This window comes from Carassius carassius, chromosome 24 (genome assembly GCF_963082965.1).
Source record: "Carassius carassius chromosome 24, fCarCar2.1, whole genome shotgun sequence".
NCBI classification, from domain to species: domain Eukaryota; kingdom Metazoa; phylum Chordata; class Actinopteri; order Cypriniformes; family Cyprinidae; genus Carassius; species Carassius carassius.
The window spans coordinates 26,486,764-26,505,547 of NC_081778.1; the positions used below are offsets into that span (position 1 = coordinate 26,486,764).

General features: G+C 35.1%; 1 protein-coding gene across 1 annotated transcript; it reads right to left on the reverse strand.

Annotated features, from left to right (window-relative positions):
- Nucleotides 1-10,687: 10,687 nt before the first annotated feature.
- On the reverse strand, nucleotides 10,688-15,648 carry LOC132103696 (CKLF-like MARVEL transmembrane domain-containing protein 6). Its single transcript, XM_059508794.1, has 5 exons — nucleotides 15,458-15,648; nucleotides 15,051-15,186; nucleotides 11,272-11,448; nucleotides 10,983-11,081; nucleotides 10,688-10,902 (listed from the first exon to the last, which is right to left on the reverse strand). The coding sequence occupies exons 2-5, from the start codon at nucleotides 15,171-15,173 to the stop codon at nucleotides 10,741-10,743; spliced, it is 561 nt and encodes a 186-aa protein (XP_059364777.1). The 5' UTR covers nucleotides 15,174-15,186; nucleotides 15,458-15,648; the 3' UTR covers nucleotides 10,688-10,740.
- Between the last annotated feature and the right edge of the window lie 3,136 nt (nucleotides 15,649-18,784).

An 18,784-nucleotide genomic window follows, 5' to 3' on the forward strand; every position in this document is an offset into this window, starting at 1 on the left:
CTGATGGATGGATATTAAGTGATGGATGGATGTCTTAATGTACAGAAAGAAATTCCCAGAATGTGCAATAGTAGTAATTATGCTTGCCTTAGCAAACAAAAACTCTAATGGTAGAAAACAAATCTTTAAATTGTTATGTTGCTTTAGTTACTGTCAGAGCTTTCAAATGTAATAAAATATTACGAAACTGTTGCTGCAATTCCCTCAGACCAGTATTCCAGCCAAAAGCAGACCATGAGCGAAGATCTGACCTATGAGAGAACAACTCAATGAAAGGATTATTCTCAGCCAATGCAAAGTCATCCATCACTCCCACTGTATCGCACTGACAGCTGACAGCCTCATACATTATAGGTCAGCAGCGATAATACGGAGGTGAGCGGCTCTCTCCCTGTGTGTGTGCAAACTTCTCAACATCAACGACAAACTACGTCATCAGTCTTTCATCCTCTTGAGTGTTTTCTCAGCCAGTTTCCCCTCTATTTCTGTCTCTGTTAATGACTCTCACTGAGCCTCTTTATATAGACATGCACAATGTCTGCAGCAGAAATATAATCGCTCAAGAAATCTTCAGTGCCAAATTACACCCACTGATAACTCTTGAACTGTAAATAACGCTTATTACGGGATGCAGTTTCATAATGCAAATTGTGGTTATTGTAAATAATCTAATGAAGTGTTTATTAAATTCATATTATTATTACATATTACAGTGCACTTTTAATATTGTGTACTTCAATATACAGTATACATTTACTTATTTATTTTTTTCAATCACCCATCTTCGTCCCATCTATCAGCCATACAATGAAAAAAGGCATATAAATGCATATAAAAAAGTATTTTTTCATTTATGCAAGACCAGGGTTGAGCAGGTGTTGAAAAATACAATTTAGCTCGAATATAACATAAAAAACATTTCCAGGTCACATTTCACTCCCAAATCCAAAGAGAAAAAGTAAGAAATACTATTTTGCATAATGAAATTGATGTTTAAACCATTAGGATTTTTTTGCATTTCTCATTCATTCTCATTATCATTATATATCCAGGTATTCACTTTTCTGGTGATTCTCTTTACGTTTGGTTTTGAGGTGAAATATGATTCAAGCGCATGACTCAAGTTCAAATACAATTTTCTGCATTTCACCCATTAACATCCATTATATGTATAATACACTATGCCCTGTTAAATACTGTTTCATTGGAAAATACCATGCATCAGGGAACTTAATTTCAAATGTCTATGTATCATGCATAAATATGAAAGGAACACCGAGACTAACTCAAAGTCTAATACAGGCATTATCTGAGCTAGACAAGTGAGAAAGAACTTGGTATCCCTAATGGCTGCTGGGACATGCTGGGAAAACAGGTAGTGCTGAAGCCCTCTCTCTGTATTCAGTAAAGTGTCAGTCTCAAGAGAACAACCACACAATGGAGCTGATGGGGTGACAGGTAAGCAGCGCTCCTGTGACAGGCTCCAGCAGTACGTGCAGTCTCCTCCACTGGTGATGAGACTGAATGAGAATTTGAGGAACTCCCTGTGACAACAGCTGTAATCATGCGGTATTCTGTCCACCGATCTGATCATCTTCATCTAATAGCCCTCTGCTTTCTACAACATTTCTTTACAGTATCCTGCTTGTTAAAGCAACGGAAGTCAAAATGTTTCATGCATCATAGATTTCTGAAAGGTTGAAAGCAGGGCCAAGAAACAAGGCAGATTTTTGAACACCGCTTTTTGGAATCCACAAAGAAATCTCTTAATTTTTGCCACACAATCTCTAATCTAATTTGCTTTAGCAGAACTATGGGACTGTGATTACCTCCATCATGGCTCAGATCCACCTGTTTGGCCACATAAAACCCACCAACACACAAAATCCTCAGTGTTTAGAAATTCTGGTATTTTTATGGTGAAGAATAAATTAATTATTTTAAAAATTAGCATAATAATATTAATTAAACTAAGAGATCCAAATTAACCAGTACTCAAAATGGACTAGTCACATAAAAATTAAGTTTCCGTAATTATTTACTCAACCTCATGTTGTTCCAAACCTGTAAGCTGTTATTTTTTCCATAGAAAACATACAAAAAAAGTAGTTGAAAAAAGTCTTTCTCATTTTTCATACAACTTTAAACATCCATAATCAATAAAAATGCTTCTTTTAGTGAAGAAATTCAGCCCATGTTGTCCTCTCACATCAAAATCCACCAACATACCAACTGTTTTGGACTGTTTAGGCTAGTAAACAGTGTTTTGTCTGTGCATATTTCTCTTCTGATTCAGGCAACTTATTCACTGGAGGAAGCAATATCATGGATAAAGGACTGAAGTTTGAATTAAAAAAGTCTTAAAGATTTTATTGCAAACCTGCAGCTTTTCACTTCACAAGACATTAACTGATAGAGACTCACATTCTGATGGCACCCATTCACTGCAGAGGATCCATTGGTGAGCAAGTAATGAAATCCTAAATTTCTCCAAATCTGTTAAGATAGCCTGAGAGTGAGTAACTTTTCAGCTAATTTAAAATTTGGGTGATCTACTCCTTTAAGAAATTTGGCACACAAGTCATACAGAATGTGTGTATGATTTTTTATTTTTTATCTTGACAGCCTGAGTTTACCAAGAACTCTCATTCTATTATCAATGTTTTGACTCTTTAAAAATTCATTTTTGTGTGTTCCACAGAAAAACTTGTGCATTTGAGTTTGTTCCAATATTACTGTGTAAATAAAGACTTCATGGAATTTAGCAGATGCTCTTATCCAGAGTGAGTTAAAAAAGAGCTTCGGGTTTCATATGTAAACTGCTTAGGTAAACAGATGGCAAGCGTGCACTTCTGAATGGTTATCTGCAAGCTGTGAAAGATTTCTCCCTTGACAAGTATTTTAAAAGCAATTACCTGGCAGCAACACATTATGTAGGCTTATCATACAGTAAAAATATCAAGTAACAAATAAACAAATAACAATATTGCATAAAGGGCTATCTTGGCATCAGCTATTTACCAAATGATGAGCTGATTTGGATCACGCTGTTCACTTTGACAGGTAATGTCTACAACCTTTCCTCTTTTGCTGTCACACAATATAACTGGTGTTTCCTGAGATGCAGTCACAGTACTGGTACATCAGCAGAAATGCTTCACTTATGCTTCAAGATCATAAACAAATGGCAGATTCCCTGCTGAACCCTTCTCTCGTACCCTCATATCATACAGAGAGTCTCCACAGGGGAGCTGTCAGCATGGATACATACCATAACCACAAGACTGCAAAAGTTTCTTCCTTTTACAACAGATTGCATTATAACTGTAATATAATCAAAACACATAGTTCTCAACACTTTTGACAGCCCTGTAATTCAAGATCCAATGAGCCGAGCTTGAATGCTGAAACATTCTTTGAAGTCTAATGCTATCTTCAGTTTGCTTAACTTCATTCACTAGCCTTAAATTTGGAAAATCAACATAATCACAGCTTATAAAATGTGTTCAGCTTTAAAGATGCAAAAATGTTTATGAATCGAGCGTCCTGTTCACAAAATGCTAGTGGAGACTGATATTACTGGAACTTGAATTTCTGTTCAAAAATACAGTAAAACATATAGTGAAATATATATATATATATCTATTTTAGTATATTAGAAAATATAATTTATCCTGAGATACTGGATTTTCAGCATCATTACTCTAGTCATCAGTGTCACGCGATCCTTCAGAAATCATTTGAATATGCTGATTTGCTGATTAAGAAACATTTATTATTAGTATTATTATCAAACAGTTGAAAACAGTTGTGCTGTTTAATATTTGTGTGGAAGCCATACTTTTTTCAGGATTCTTTGATGAATGTAAAGTTCAAAGGCACTGCACTTATTTGAAGTAGAATATGTTTGTAAAAATGTAAACATCTCACTGTCATTTCTGATTAATTTAATGCATCTCTGCTCTGTAAAAGTACTAATTCCTTTCATAAAATCCTTATTTAATCAAAAAAAAATTTGAAATTACTTACACAAACGTATGAATGGTAGAATAAACAATCCTATAGTGAAGCAACGTTTGTAATAGAAAGGCCTTGAAAAATAAATTTACACATGACAATCATATAGGACTTATAAAAATAACTAATTTGCACTCTTTGTATGGCAGAATTACAGAGAAAATCATATTTAGCTAAATAAAAAAAAATAGGTCTAGAAAGTAGCTGCATTAAATAGCATAAAAAATGTATCCCACTTATAATACATTAAAATATAACAATTAATTGAATTTAATTCAATATCCAAAGAACCTTTGTAAATAGATGTCTCTGAAATTATGCCAACATGAAAGTGGAAGCTGTTAAAAACACTTTTTCAAAATACACTATACAGTATATGCATACCAATGAATTTTAATGAGATTATGTCAGTAGGTATTATATCAAATCCAGCAGCACACAACATGACAGCTGACACAGTTTTGAATGTTGTGGTGATGTGTTCTGGCTAATAGATTCTGGAATGAGAAATAAAGTTATTCTGCCTGTTCAAATCATAAAGATTGAAGAGCTGTGTGTGCAATAGTCCACTATAGATTTCTATATTCCCCTCCTGTTAAGTTTCTTAATGCTGTGGGCAATGGGTTTAAAAACAGCGTAAAGCATTCTGTTTGAACCCTTCATAATGGTCTCAATGTAAAAATCAACAGCACTGTTGATAAATGAACCTGTATGTGTGAGGTGAAGCTGACTCTGTTCCCAGCAGGAACAGGCTCTGGGTACTTAATCATATCTGTAGAGGCAGGCTTTGATTATTCTTATATTAGAGACAGAAAATGTGGCTTGTTGGAGTTTATAGGATTTTTTTAAGAAGCAATATAAATAATACATGCAAATCATGCCATGTTTGCCAGATGTGGAAAAAAACAACGTGATTTCTTAGAATTCAATACTACACAGTTAATCTTGATTTAGTCGCTGATTTAAGGGGGTGGTTATAAGATTATTTTACTTCACAACGCAGCTTTTCCAACAAAGCAGAAAAATACAAAAACAAACAAGTGCTTATGAAATCACACACAAGGCATTTTTATATTACCTTGAAAAGGACAGCCCCAACAAGTGCATATTACACTGCTGTTACATTTTTTTTAATTCATTCATTAAATTTATCAAAAAAAATTCTAATAAAAGCGGTTCATTTGAACTTTAGATTTATAAATAATAATAATAATAATAATAATTATATGTTTCCACAAAAAAAGTTTAAAAGTTTTTTTTACATACAATAAATCAGCATATGAGAATGATTTCTGAAGTATATGTGACACTGAAGACTGGAGTACTGGCTATATTTTAAAATATATTAAAATGGAAAACAGTTATTTGAAATAGCATTAATATTTAATATTTTACTGTAATAAATGCAGTCTTGATGAATATTAGACATTCAGAAACATTTAAAAAATCTTGAAAACATCTGAACAGTTTATACAACAACTAATAAAGCCTGGCTCACACTACAGGATTTTTAGCCCGATTTAGCCCCAATTTCCCCCTCCCGAGCAATCTTGTCGAGCACCTCGATCTGTCCCGATGTTCGGTGCGGATTATCTGGTAATGTGAGGCATTCACCGATCGAATCTCGCACCTCCCAATCTGCTCGCATACAAATCGGGGCAGCCCCGATTATTATCAAACATGTTTGATATTTAGGATTTAAATCGGGATGATGATGATGGGTATATGATTACGTCAGTACTTTCACAGCCAATGCACAAAACCGCAAAACAGCTAATCTACAGCTTCCTTGGATAGTGAAGAAAGAGGAAACTGTTTCTTGACATTTTTTAACACTGTATAATGTGTCAAAAGTGCATCACAACTGTAAAGAGAAATAGAGGCACTGGAGTGAAATCGTGTCAGGTTTGAATGCACCGGTTGAGTGCACAAAGCTAGCAGGCTAAAAAAAATTAATTTACAATCAGTGGCGATCTGCTGCGTGGGATCACGTGAGGCGCTCCCTCTGTCATGATAATCTTAATGATATCTTGCAGTGTGTGATGTGCCACGATGTTCAAATCGTGTAGTGTGTGCATTTTTAATTTTTGAGGGAAGATAATCTGCAAAGATTCTCCTTATGTGTGTGGTGCAACCAGATTTCATAATCGGTTATGATTTTAAAACTCCTGTAGTGTGAACCAGGCATAAAAGCCACTAATGTGACATAAAAGACTGTCTACTAAACTTCAGTGAAGTTTGATTATGTTTAAGTACACTCTAATGAGGACTTCCTGTCAACACATTATTATTATGTATCAAGCATTCAGCATAATTTCACTTATGCTAAAAACAAACAGAAGTGCCACGTCAGATGCAACCTGTGAAACCCACTGCCGTGTTACAAACATTTTTCTCTCACATCTCAGCAGGTAATTTCCTCTCCTTACAGCCAGTGTGCCTAATTTGACAAACACCAGTAATGGCTCTCGACAGAGAATGAATGATGCAGTTGAATGGAATCTCACCAGAGTCTTGCATCCTGCCATCTCAGCTCATTCAGCCCTATTTCCAGTCATTTACAACAAACCAATTATTCACTTGGATGTGATCGTCCCATCAGCCTGCTCGATTACATGAGGATGGGAACAAGACTGCAGGCAGCTATTGAAAAATGAATCATCTTCTTATTCTTTAGGAAGTTGGCTAATTGGTTGGGACATATCACATTCTGTAAATGGAGAGGCATTAAATCCTTGCGACAACAAGGCACCCATGAAACATTAAGTAATGACCTTATGAAAAGATGGAATCCTGAACAGATCAGCCCTGGTTCACAACTAAATTGCACTTTCAGGGATGAAACGTGCTCTCATACATGATTTCAAATATATATCAGATAAAGGATTTTTAAAATAGGAATGATATGAAGGAAAACTGAAACCCAAAAAAACACTTGAATGTTATAGAAGACACAAACTTCACAAACACTGTACAATCAGGATTTCTAGTAATGTTTTTGGAAAGAACAACTAAGACGATTCAAAAATTTTCACAACCGCTTGCGTTTGTGCATGTGACAATATACTAAAATGCTACAGTAAAAACTGTTACCTGGTTAATGTTTGAGGTTGGTAAGACTCTTTAAAGTTTTTGAATGAAGTCCCTTATGTGCGACAAGACCCCAAACAAGACTGATAGATGCATGTGAAGTTACTGCGAATTATTTTATATATATATATTTGTAGAATAGGTCCATTTTTAAGTCATTACATGTGACTTTTCATCATACTGTACCACGTGTTATTACCAACACATTTTACATTTAGTACATTAACTTTACATAAGTTATTGCCATACAGTCACCAAAATGGTTTTAGCATGCTCACTGTATTTTTACAGTAAAGTTCTACCAGACGTGCAAATCAATCCTTCCATACAGTATTATACAATAATACTGTTAACGTTTGCTCTCTCTAGATTCCATACAAGAATTCTTGTGAGCATAAAGCGGTTTTATAAGTAAAACAAAGTCTGTCTAGCGATATGTGCAAGTAAAATAAAAGGTCTCGTGCACATCACTTGCTTTAAATTTTCACCCCCATCTGGGCACTGAAGGAATCGCGTGTTTATAAATAAAGGCTGATGTGTGCAAATAAAATGTCTTGACAAATTTTATGTACAAATTTGAAACGAAAGTTAAAGATAAGTTACTTAGAACTTAGAGTACATTTAAAAGTATATCCTACTATAAAAATATTTTTAGATCAAAATAGACTTACTGTAATGTAAATAGGTGTGTTTACTGGTTTTATAGTGTTCAAGTTTTGCATTTTAACAAATTAAATTATTAAATAATTAATTATGGACATTTACTGAAATATTTTTCTCTTAAGCTTACAGCACAATATTTTATCAAAGCTTCAAAATAATTACTTATAACTTAAATGAAACAAAGAACATGCAAGAAGCCTATTACTATAAAGTTAAGCAAAGCACCAAACAACAACACCACACATAACATATTAACACCTTCATAAACAGACTGTCATACATTAATGCTACTGAAACGTCCTCTTTTACTTTAAAGTGATTAAAGTGCAAATAAAAGCACGCGCCTCTGTGAGGCTCCTGAGCTCGCGAGCGCTACTGCAGTAAGAGATGCGAAAGCGTCTCACTCACCTTTAAAGAACATAAAAAATTAATTCCAGGCAATTTTTTGCTTGGCTGCTGATCATCAAACTCAGAGCACTGAGCAGACATACGCTCCACACAAGGAGTCGAGCTCCATCCTCAAGCCGTTGTGCAGATGAGAGAAAGTAAAGTACAGCGCGTGCACCTCGCGCGCCGATCCCTCCCCTACACGCACTACGGGATTCTTTCAGCGGTTACGCGGACTTTAAGGGGAGGTCCTACAGGTAAACTGACTCGATTTTGTTGCTTCTCCTTAACTATAATTAAAACGTGACATATATAAACATAAACAAGTCTTTATAATAAATAACGGATGTATCTTTTTATATTTTAAATAGCTATGTAGATTAAGCATAATCTTATTAAATATCCCAGCTAATAAAAAAAAATGTAACCAGTCTAAACTGGTGTACTAGCCAGTGCGTGAATGGTTTAGCTGGTTACCAAGCCTGCCTGACCAACTAAAAAGTGCATTAAAACCAGATCACCAAATCAACGTAGTATGTTTAAAATAAATAAATAAAATAAACTTGTACATAAACGTGCATCTATTGAGCCCGTTATAATAAAATGTGCGAATCTGAAAACGATCCTGCTGTCAGCTGGCTGATTTGGTTTGATTTGGGGTTTTAGGACACTTTCAAGCTGACCATGCATGGCTCCATACGCTAATTTAGTCTAAATAGAGTTCATTATAAAACATTACTTCATAAGAAAAACGTCACTTAAACATGGCTGTAAAATCAAGCAAAATGTCAAAATTGTTATCCAACGCAAACCATCATTTACGCCTGTCGTACCTTAAATGAAAATGATCTTTAAAAGCAAATATTCGCTCATCGGTAGATTGCGCAGGCAGCGACATCTAGTGTCAGATTTAGGGAAAACAATATTTTGCATAATAAATCCAGATAGTCTCGCCTGCGAAAAGGGAACATAAAATAAATGAACACAATAAACATTGATATACTTGAGCTACATTTAGATTTACTCACATCAAAAACAGGTACAAACATGCAAGATAGCAGCATAAATTAATGTAATCATCCGTCTTTAAAGGCTTTTTTTTTTAAAGAAATCACTATTCCCTTTTTTTAGGATGTATGTCTTCAGCCAGAAGGCACATTGGATTGAACCAATGAATCACATACACAGCTATAAATCAGTGGTTTACAAAGCCTTAACGAGCATTTTTCCAAAATAATTTTCACATAAAAACAAGAGTCTGATATTCGGAGCCCGCTATTTATTGTTAAACTGGAATGCATAAAGGTTTACAAAAGCAGTGCTGTAAAATGTTCCATGTGACCTTTTGTAGAAACAACGCTGGTTTTCAACCAGACCCCTTAGTATTTTCATTTTAAAATTCATACAATGAAGTCAATGACGGATCCATGAAGGAATATTCCTTATGAAGGAATAATAAGAAAATGTCTATTTTCAAAGCATCAACACAGTATCAGGAATTAAAATATACACAATGTTTAATTAACATAAGGAAGCAGCAGTCAGATGTACAGCTCAGGAGGGTGGAAGCATCAGGCAGATTAGTGTCTCACAAAACTTGCAGTCCATTCATCTCTACGAGCATTTAAAAAAACACATTTGGGCCTACATGCACATACCTCCACATAAAGACAAATATCTGTTTGGAAAGGGTATTCAGGTTCATAGATAAACACGCTCACAAAAAACACAATCTGGGCTCACATGGAACAAGATAAAGAACAAAAGAAAATATACAACATTTCTAGTCCCACACAATACAAAATTGATGTTTTAATTAAAAAATAATAAAAATAATCTGACTGTACACCCCTGACATCCCTTGCACAGCGAAACATGATCATCACAGGGCCATAACATCATCTTGCTATTACCACATTCACTAAACAGCTTTACAGTAAAAATTATTTAATGACATTTGTGTATACAGTGCAAGTGTCAAAAGAAAATATTTTATTATTTTTTTAAACGTCTTATCCAATATCATATTCCTGTGCTGTTAAAACAGGTAATAATAAATCATTAATGTTAACATGATCAAATCCTATTTTTTTTCCAAAATATATTATTTCAGGAAAGCAGATATGACTATAAAAACAATCAGCAATGAGTACTTCTTTAAGAAATACATTGCATCTTTTTGTACTGGATAAAAAGTACTTGTATTTCATCAGAATAAATTGTCTAAAATTGTGACGCACATACACTCCAATAAGGATATGATGACTTAATGTATTATCACACAAAAGTATACTCTGTAAGGCCAAAATATTTTTTGTTTGTTTTATAAAAGATATCGTATAATGCGGTTTACTTCACTTGGAAAATTATAAAAATATAAAATATTTCAGGCACAATATAAAACTGGTTCAACATGCCAGTTACTAACTGACTGAAATGGAAATATACGTTTAATTTTATGGATTTATAATTTTATAAATATATGGAAATATATATTTTTTTTTCTTTGGGTAAAAACATTTCTCATGCATAAAAAAAGGGGAAAAAGCTTTTGAATATGGCAGCAAACTGCTTCTAGAAGCTTCAGTTCAAGGAGTCAGTTCCATTAGAGTTAAGTTTTTCACTCTCTGGTCTGGGTGTGCAGTCTGCTTGTTGGTTGTTTTCCTTTCGGCAAGGAATGCCCTGTTTTTTCACAAACAAAACAAAGTCCACAAAGAATGCCACCGTGGCCAGGAAGCCAAACGCCTGTAATACAGGAAAGATGGTTAAATATAAGTTAGTAGCAGGTATGATTTCAGATCAGCTAAAATCAAGTGCCAACATACCACTGCGCCCCGCTCCAGATCTGTCTGACCATTGTCTGCCGCAAACACAATGCTAGCGAGGCTGAACAAGATTGCCATGGCTATTGTGTATCCAAAGTCCTATGGAAAAATGAAAAGTAGCTTAACTGTAAATTGGAAATAAATTATATTTTCTGGAATAGGTGATTCTGACTGGTAAGGAGCGGTCAAATATTATAAAACATAATACAGAAACTAACTTTTGTTTATAGGCTTTTAACTTTTATACACAATTATTTTATTTTGATAACATTTAACATTTTTGACTTACCAGAGTCGGCCAGCAATTAATTCCAACTCTCTGGTGCAACACTGTGGCCAGAAGGATGAGGAGCAACAGCGTGAAGAGGAAGGCTGTGCAACTGACAAATTCAAAAAAGTAGAGTGGTCCACACTGCGAACAGCTGGATACACTCTCCTCCATCACAAAAGCCACAAACGAGAGGAGCTGAGGGGACAAAAATCAAATCCATTAATTAACCACTAGGTGGCAGTTTCATCTTATTTTTCATTTCGATAACTCCAGCATGTATACAAGACAATATGAATGATTTGGGTGTTTCCGAAGTGACAAAATATTGTATTTAATGTGATGAATGCTGCTTAGTCTGAGCACATGGATCACAATTCGAAACTGGTAGATAAATAGGTGTGAAGTTAATAGATCAGCATCAGGTAGGGGATTCCCAACAGTGAGAATAAGCTATACACCCAGGAATTGATTCTGGGAAAACACATACACACCCAAGCAAACTGTGTTTCATTGTTCATGTTTCCTTTAACATCACAAGCCTGAGACTCATCATCCTGAACTCTATGTTTTAGTCACATGTGCACAATTTAAAAGGTCTTCCAGTCCAAGGGTGAAATTACACCAGTTACATCAATTCCAGGAGACTTCCCACTCCCTTTAGCGAACCGAAACTAGCAACAACAAAAAAAAGAGAACACTGTAACTGATGCAGTCGTGCTATTAACGTTATTCAAATATACTTTATAGAGAAGTCCTTCAAAATAACTCCATTGTTTGATGTGATATATGTACACAACATTTCTGCTATTAAACTCTGGGCTTGGAATTTGTTAATAAATACACATAGCAATTCCATTCATAATCGCTATGACAAAAGGGAAGAGAGTATAGGAAATAATAATGATAATAATAATACAACTAAAATCTTATTAATATTTTAACATGCATGCATATAACAAATAGTTGGTATTTGACATTCAACTGGTAAAAAGAAAACAGATTCAGGGCAAAATGGGAAAATCTGTCATAACTGGTAGTAAGTAGGAAGAGGAAATCATAACAGTGTTCTCGTTTACATAAAATACAGTTTCATGAGAAGCAATGTCAAAATGACAAAGCCTGACTAGCTCACTCATCTGACTCATAGCATCTGTTTAATGACTGCTAGGAACAAGGCAGGTTCACATGCAAGTGTCACTGTCGCTTAAGAAGCAGAAACTTATCACTACCACACAGAATCCATCCAAAATCCTCCATCCAAACTAGGTAGAACACAGTAGCTGCTCAACAGAATAAAGACACCACCCAAAAAGGGGGTTATTTTAGACATTTATGAGTTAATGAGCATCCAGAAGTAAAATGAAACCATACAGAAACGATTTCAGTCTGAAACTGAAACACAAAAAGCTTAATTCCTGGAAAACATGCATTAAAATGATTTCAAATTATATTTTTTAAGTGCTAAAATTGATCAGCGTTTTGTAATAAACAGTCCACAGAAAAATCGAAGAATTTCTTCACAATAAAATAGTTACTTGACTGCGGTCAACCGTCTCTGCTCTGCAAACTGTCTTACACACACACTCAAACTTATTTATACACTTATTAATTTATAACATACTGTTTAATGTCACGAGGAGAACACTTGGGTACATGAAGAAAAAAAACAAAGAAAACGCCAGTGGCAATTTCCCTGAATAAAGGAGAAACACTTGATAAAATCTAGTTTCATGAAAAGCATGAGACCAGACCCTAGACTGTATAAGGGCATTTACTCATAAAGGGTCTATCTGTCTCAATGTTGACCTCTTTGTGGTAATTATTAGCTAAATTTAATGTGTTCTAAAGCATACTTCCCTGTACTTAAAGATTCTTGCTTTAAGTATGCAATTTAAATGTCACTTACACTTTTGACTTACCACAGCATACTGTGAAAGATCAGAACGAGTGGATAATTGAATTTAGCATCTGCTCTCTAATTGCATTTACAGTTTAAAGGCAGACAGTCATTTCTTACACCTGATATCACTTAAGCCCCTTTCACACTGCCATTCCGGCAAATACACGGCAATTGTTCCTGGGTCGCAAGATTTTGCACTTTCACACTGCCAGTGATAACCCGGGATATGTGCGTGCTTTCACACATCCCGTAACGACACGTGACATCAGGGCGTGACGTGTAATGTACAAATCGAAAACGTTAGGCACGTTATACTTTCACTGAAGCAAGCGAACGATCTCGGCGTCAGCCTGGAAAGTGAGGAACTAACTCATCTCTGCTTCATTACAGTTTGCACATATTCTTTTGTCGCGAACGTTGATCTTTCTTCAAAACAGCCGGTAAAAGAGTCGCGCGATAACATGCGTCATCACTTCGACACGGCATTAGATCTGGCTTTTGTTCACACACCGCTCGACCCGGGTCGAACCCGTTAATGTTACTAGGTCCCCGACCTGGGTTCAATGCCGGAATCAATCCCGGGACGTGGTTGTTTTCACACAGAAGGCGACCCGGCAATGTTCTGGCAATATGCCGGGTCCGACGTGCAGTGTGAAAGGGGCTTTAGTTTGTCACATGCAAGCAGACAACGCCTTTGGTGTTTTCGGCTGTGAAATTGTGAATTCACACACTTAAAATAAAGTGACAATCAACTAGTGACACCCTGAGAATTGATGCTAAAACCTAATAATCAAGATGAAAGCCCGTACAGACCGAACATTTCAGACTACACTGAAAATCAGGGACTCAGAATTGTATTTATCCCAGAAAATAAACCAAAAGGATTTTACATTTTATTTGGATTCAGCAGCATTTCTAGGTCACTCATCAAATCAAATGGTCAGCTTTCCTTGCGTTCGTTAAAGCACATAAACATTTCTCATATCTTAAGAAATAAAGCACAGATTTTGGAAAAAACCTGTTGATCCCATGTCAGTATTTGGGATTAAAAAGATATTTTAATACTTACTGTGTGCTAAGTTACATAAACACTGCAGTGAATGAACGATGCTGAACCAAGACTTGGTCTCATATGAGTCAACTGCATCTCTTTGCAAAGCACAAGCAATATCTACTAAATAGCCACTCGAACAGTAGATATGCCAACACCCCTGAGTGAACCAAGATGCATACATGTTCTTCTTTGTCATAAATTACAGAATTCAGTTTGACATATATGGAAGATACCAAGGAAATGGAGGGAATGCACTTGAACTCAAATACCAACTGTACAAAAAGCCCCATGAGCAACAACCAAGCAGCACATGACTGCAACTCTGAAATGACCAAGCTTGTTTAGAAAATTATCTTATCATTATCAGATGCAGACAAAAGTTGCCCTCCCTCACTAACACCCAAGGACTTGTTAAACATAATTTGCATTATTAAGGATGTGTGAGATATGGCAGTGGATACATTCATCAAAATCTTCATTAGCATGTTACAGAAACCACAACACTCTACTGAACACTTTAAAACATAAGCAGTCATATTTTAGCCCCACCTTTTACATGTTAATGAACTGCCAGCATTATTGTTTACTAGTATACACTTCTATGGAAACCCACACACTTTTCCAATAATGCTAGCTTGACTTGAATTGTGCGGTCTTTAAACAGAAATAACCACTAGCCACTCGAGCTTTTGTACATTACTACAAGGAAAATTGCGTGTATCTAAATTAGAAATAACGTATTTAAAGGCTGTATATTTTATTTATTTAGTTGTTGACTAAATTCTGATCACAGTACATGCAAACATTTGTGTTTCTTAGACAAACATGAAACAAGTTGTTTACCACTTCAATCAATTTTATCCCGAATCTAACTTTGTCCAGGTTCTCTGATGGCACGATGAACCTTCTGGGTTTGGGCTCCTGCACTGTTGTGGTGGTGTTGTACACCGTGTCTGTGGTGGCCATGCTGTAGCTAAATCTGAAAACAAGAAGGACATAAAACAGATTAGCAATTAAACATGTGTTCGCATTTATAAATCAGAGATATTTGTGATACTGCAAAGTAAACAAAGTAACGACGCTTCGACAGCTGGCGTTCACGAGGTGAAAAGCGAAAGTAAAACAACGCCAAATCTAACGAGGCTGACATATTTGATCAGCACAGAACTATCGAAATAAACACACTGCAAGATTTAATGCAACCGATTATGTGTTATAACAATATTGATAAACATTCAATGGTTAAATACCTCAGATGGCTGTTTTAATGTGCTCCGTTTATGCCGTTAACGCGTCCTTTGTGTGGCCAACTGAATTTATGTTTCACTTCCGCACTCCCTTCAAGTTTTCTTCATTGAGGAAGGACTTCCTGTCTCTATCACTCCTTACATGGACCACAGAAGAGAGTTATTGGGATTGTTACCTTCCAGTGGCTGTAACAGATCTCGGCTCTGTTTGTGGTATAAAGGTCGCTGTAACTGTCTTGGAAACGTTTTTGTTTATTTGGTAGCTACCTGACAGACCCTTCTCAGCTACTTCAGCTCTCTTCTTTTATGTAGATTGTAGCGCTTTACCCGGGTCCTTTGAATTTGAAACATTGAGCATGTATTAAAAATATAAATTATGACGTTTAAAAGTAGGATCATTTAAATTAAGAATGAAATTATCACAAACTTTTCGGTGTTTATTGTGTGAAAATATTATAGGCTAGGTAAATTAAAAAACAAAACAAAACAAAATCCCATGATTCTCTCTCAGTTGTAGCCACCACATCAAATCTTTTTGGTCTTAATAAAGTTTTACAGTACATGCTTACCTTAGACAGTAGTGTCAGTGAAGAGCATGTAGCATGTATTTTTATTGTGCAACAATTCCAATCAAGTTGTAATTTTGTCAAATTATTCGAAAAATCAGATAACATTATTCTATTGTACTGAGGACCAATATAATGCTAGCTTTGAAAACAGGAAGACAAAGGATTCTGACATTTCACGTCATGCATGAGATCATTGTTGTGCTTTTCTTGCAATATTAAAGATTTTACTTAGAGAATGCATGTCACACTGTAAAAAATAAAATCCTCTCCAACTCCAAAATTTCTAGTGACTGGCCTAATTGAATTTATAAAATGAAATTTACACTAATTCAGTTTGGCCAATTTTAGATGTGATCAGTCAATAGAAAAATCTGAGTTGGAGAGGTCTGAATTTTTTGTGATTATGTGATTTTGGAAGATTATGTAGATAAGTATCTAGGAGGAAAAAACAACCTAAAATAAGAAAACATGCTTTTAATTCCCATCTTTAACAACAAGGGCTGTTTATACTGTGGGTCTCTATGAATCCAGGATTCTCTCCTCTTTAATTAATTAGATTTTATCCCTATATGGGTCTTAACCTTTCTGTACAATAAAATAAACTTTTCTAAAGACAGATGTGAACTGATCAGAGTTTGAATCCTTCCACATTTCATATTCAAGTTCATTTTACAAAATAAATGATAATGATAAATGGTACAATGAGTGATGAACTTCATTGTTAGCTATGAGTAGGCCTGAATATCCAGATACACTTTGCATAAATACACATAAATTACACTCGGCCAGAATCCAAGAACATGAACTTTAAATATCTAGACTATTATGAACTAGAGTTGATTTTGCAAGAAACACACACGTTATTACTGTTTGGAGTCAATAATAAATGCCCATGTACACACAGACTCTCACACATTCTTATCTTATCAAACTGTATCATCAATACAAAGAAATTTGGCATATCAACAGCAATAATGCACACATCCTTCAAAATAATTAATCTATTTTAAACAATTATTTTACAAATTTACAAATGTTTACAAGTTTACAAATGGATCCTGCCAAATTCTTCCCACTGAGCATTCAATAAAGAGACAGTAATTCCAGTAATTATTATCTTGCAATAATAAAAATTCAGTTGAACTTGGATCTGATTTCGAAATCCATCTTTAAAGAGGCTACATCCTTGTGCAATTACTGTATTTTTGACCACAATGATGTATGAAGGACCTGCAGCGCCAGCACAATAGGTCAGTCATTTCCAGCTGGACTGATGCCACATTCATAATCATATAGTTTCACTGACTTAAGTTTTAAGTTGCTCCTTTGTGGCATTTTAAAAAATCATTTGAAAATTTGATTTGAATCTTTAAAACAGCTGAAAAACGGAACACTTTACAACTCTCCAAATTACTGCAGTAGGCTACGTACTGATTAGTCCCCCTTAAATTTAGTTTATACATAGCTTGTTTTTAGATATTTAATTCTGTATTTATTGTTTGTAAGTAATTATTTTGTTTGTATATATAATCTTTCAATATATGCTGCTTGGACTCATTATGTACTTGTTCAACGATTATAATGCCTGTTTGTGTTTTGAAGAGATTTAATAAAGGTGTCACAGAAGCAGTGTTATTTTAGTATAATTATGCACAGTTTATATTCATATTGTCCACATATTCGTTTTAGTTAGATTTAGTTATTTTAGCAGCATGCCTAAAGTTAAACTAAATGAAAATGATAAATGATGCCCTAAGTTTAATGGTTTTTTAATCTTTATTATGTAATTCAGTTTTACTTAAAGTAACGTTTTTATGGTTTTAGTTTTAATTCATGATAATAACTGAAGACTGCAACAGACCACAAGAGGGCAGACTAAAATGGCATAATATCATACTACTTTTACTATTTCTGCAGTATCCAGTATGTATGCTGTGCATAGTATGCAAATTTTCTGTATGCGTCAAATACCCGTATGGCCAATTGTATTTACCAGAATCTGCTAAATATAACTCAAGTACACTGAAATCAGTACAGAAGCTGTGCTCGGAATGGCATACTACCACACAACTCCTACTAAATTGCAGTATGCTGCGTGTATACTGTGAATAGTAAGTGAATGTTCTGTATGCAGGGAATGCCCGGGTTACCTGCTACATTTGCTGAAATTTGATGTATGTCTCTGAAGAGACTCCATGTAATGTTTCATCTTCAAAAGCGTGAGTGAACTGGAGGCGTGGAATAGAAATTATAAAAGCACTTTTATACACACGTTACTGTAAACTACAAACTATCGCTGTGTATCTAAAAACAATATGGTAAGTAGGACATAAATTGTTCTTTAATATTTACAGCAAGTTTCTGATCAAGTCAAATGACGTCACCTTTATCTCTATAGTGCTTTATACAGTATGTATTATTTCAAAGTTATTGAATAATACAAAATATTGAAGTAGTATAATATATAAATAAGATAATAATTTGTTGGCAGAGACTATTAACATTAAATCCATCCACCAATGCCTGGCTGCAAAAAACAACACTGCATACTTGGTGTAACATCTCAGAGAACCTGACTCGGACTACCCACATTTAAGCACAGGTTAATAAAGCCAGGCAAGGACTGTACCATCTGCCACAGGTGAGGAAATTCAGGATCTCACCAGCAATCCTGAAAACTTTCAATTCAGGGACCATAGAAAGTGTATTGACTCAGTGCATCTCAGTGTGGTATGGGAACAGCTCCAGTCAAGACTGCAAA

Bases quoted from the DNA above. Each gene is read 5' to 3' on its own strand.
- LOC132103696 (XM_059508794.1), bottom strand. From the start codon at position 15,173: ATGGCCACCACAGACACGGTGTACAACACCACCACAACAGTGCAGGAG. The intron at 11,449-15,050 runs GTAAACAACTTG...TTGTCCCCTCAG, and splicing joins GGATAAAATTGATTGAAGTG to CTCCTCTCGTTTGTGGCTTT. The intron at 11,082-11,271 runs GTAAGTCAAAAA...ATTTTTCCATAG, and splicing joins TTAATTGCTGGCCGACTCTG to GACTTTGGATACACAATAGC.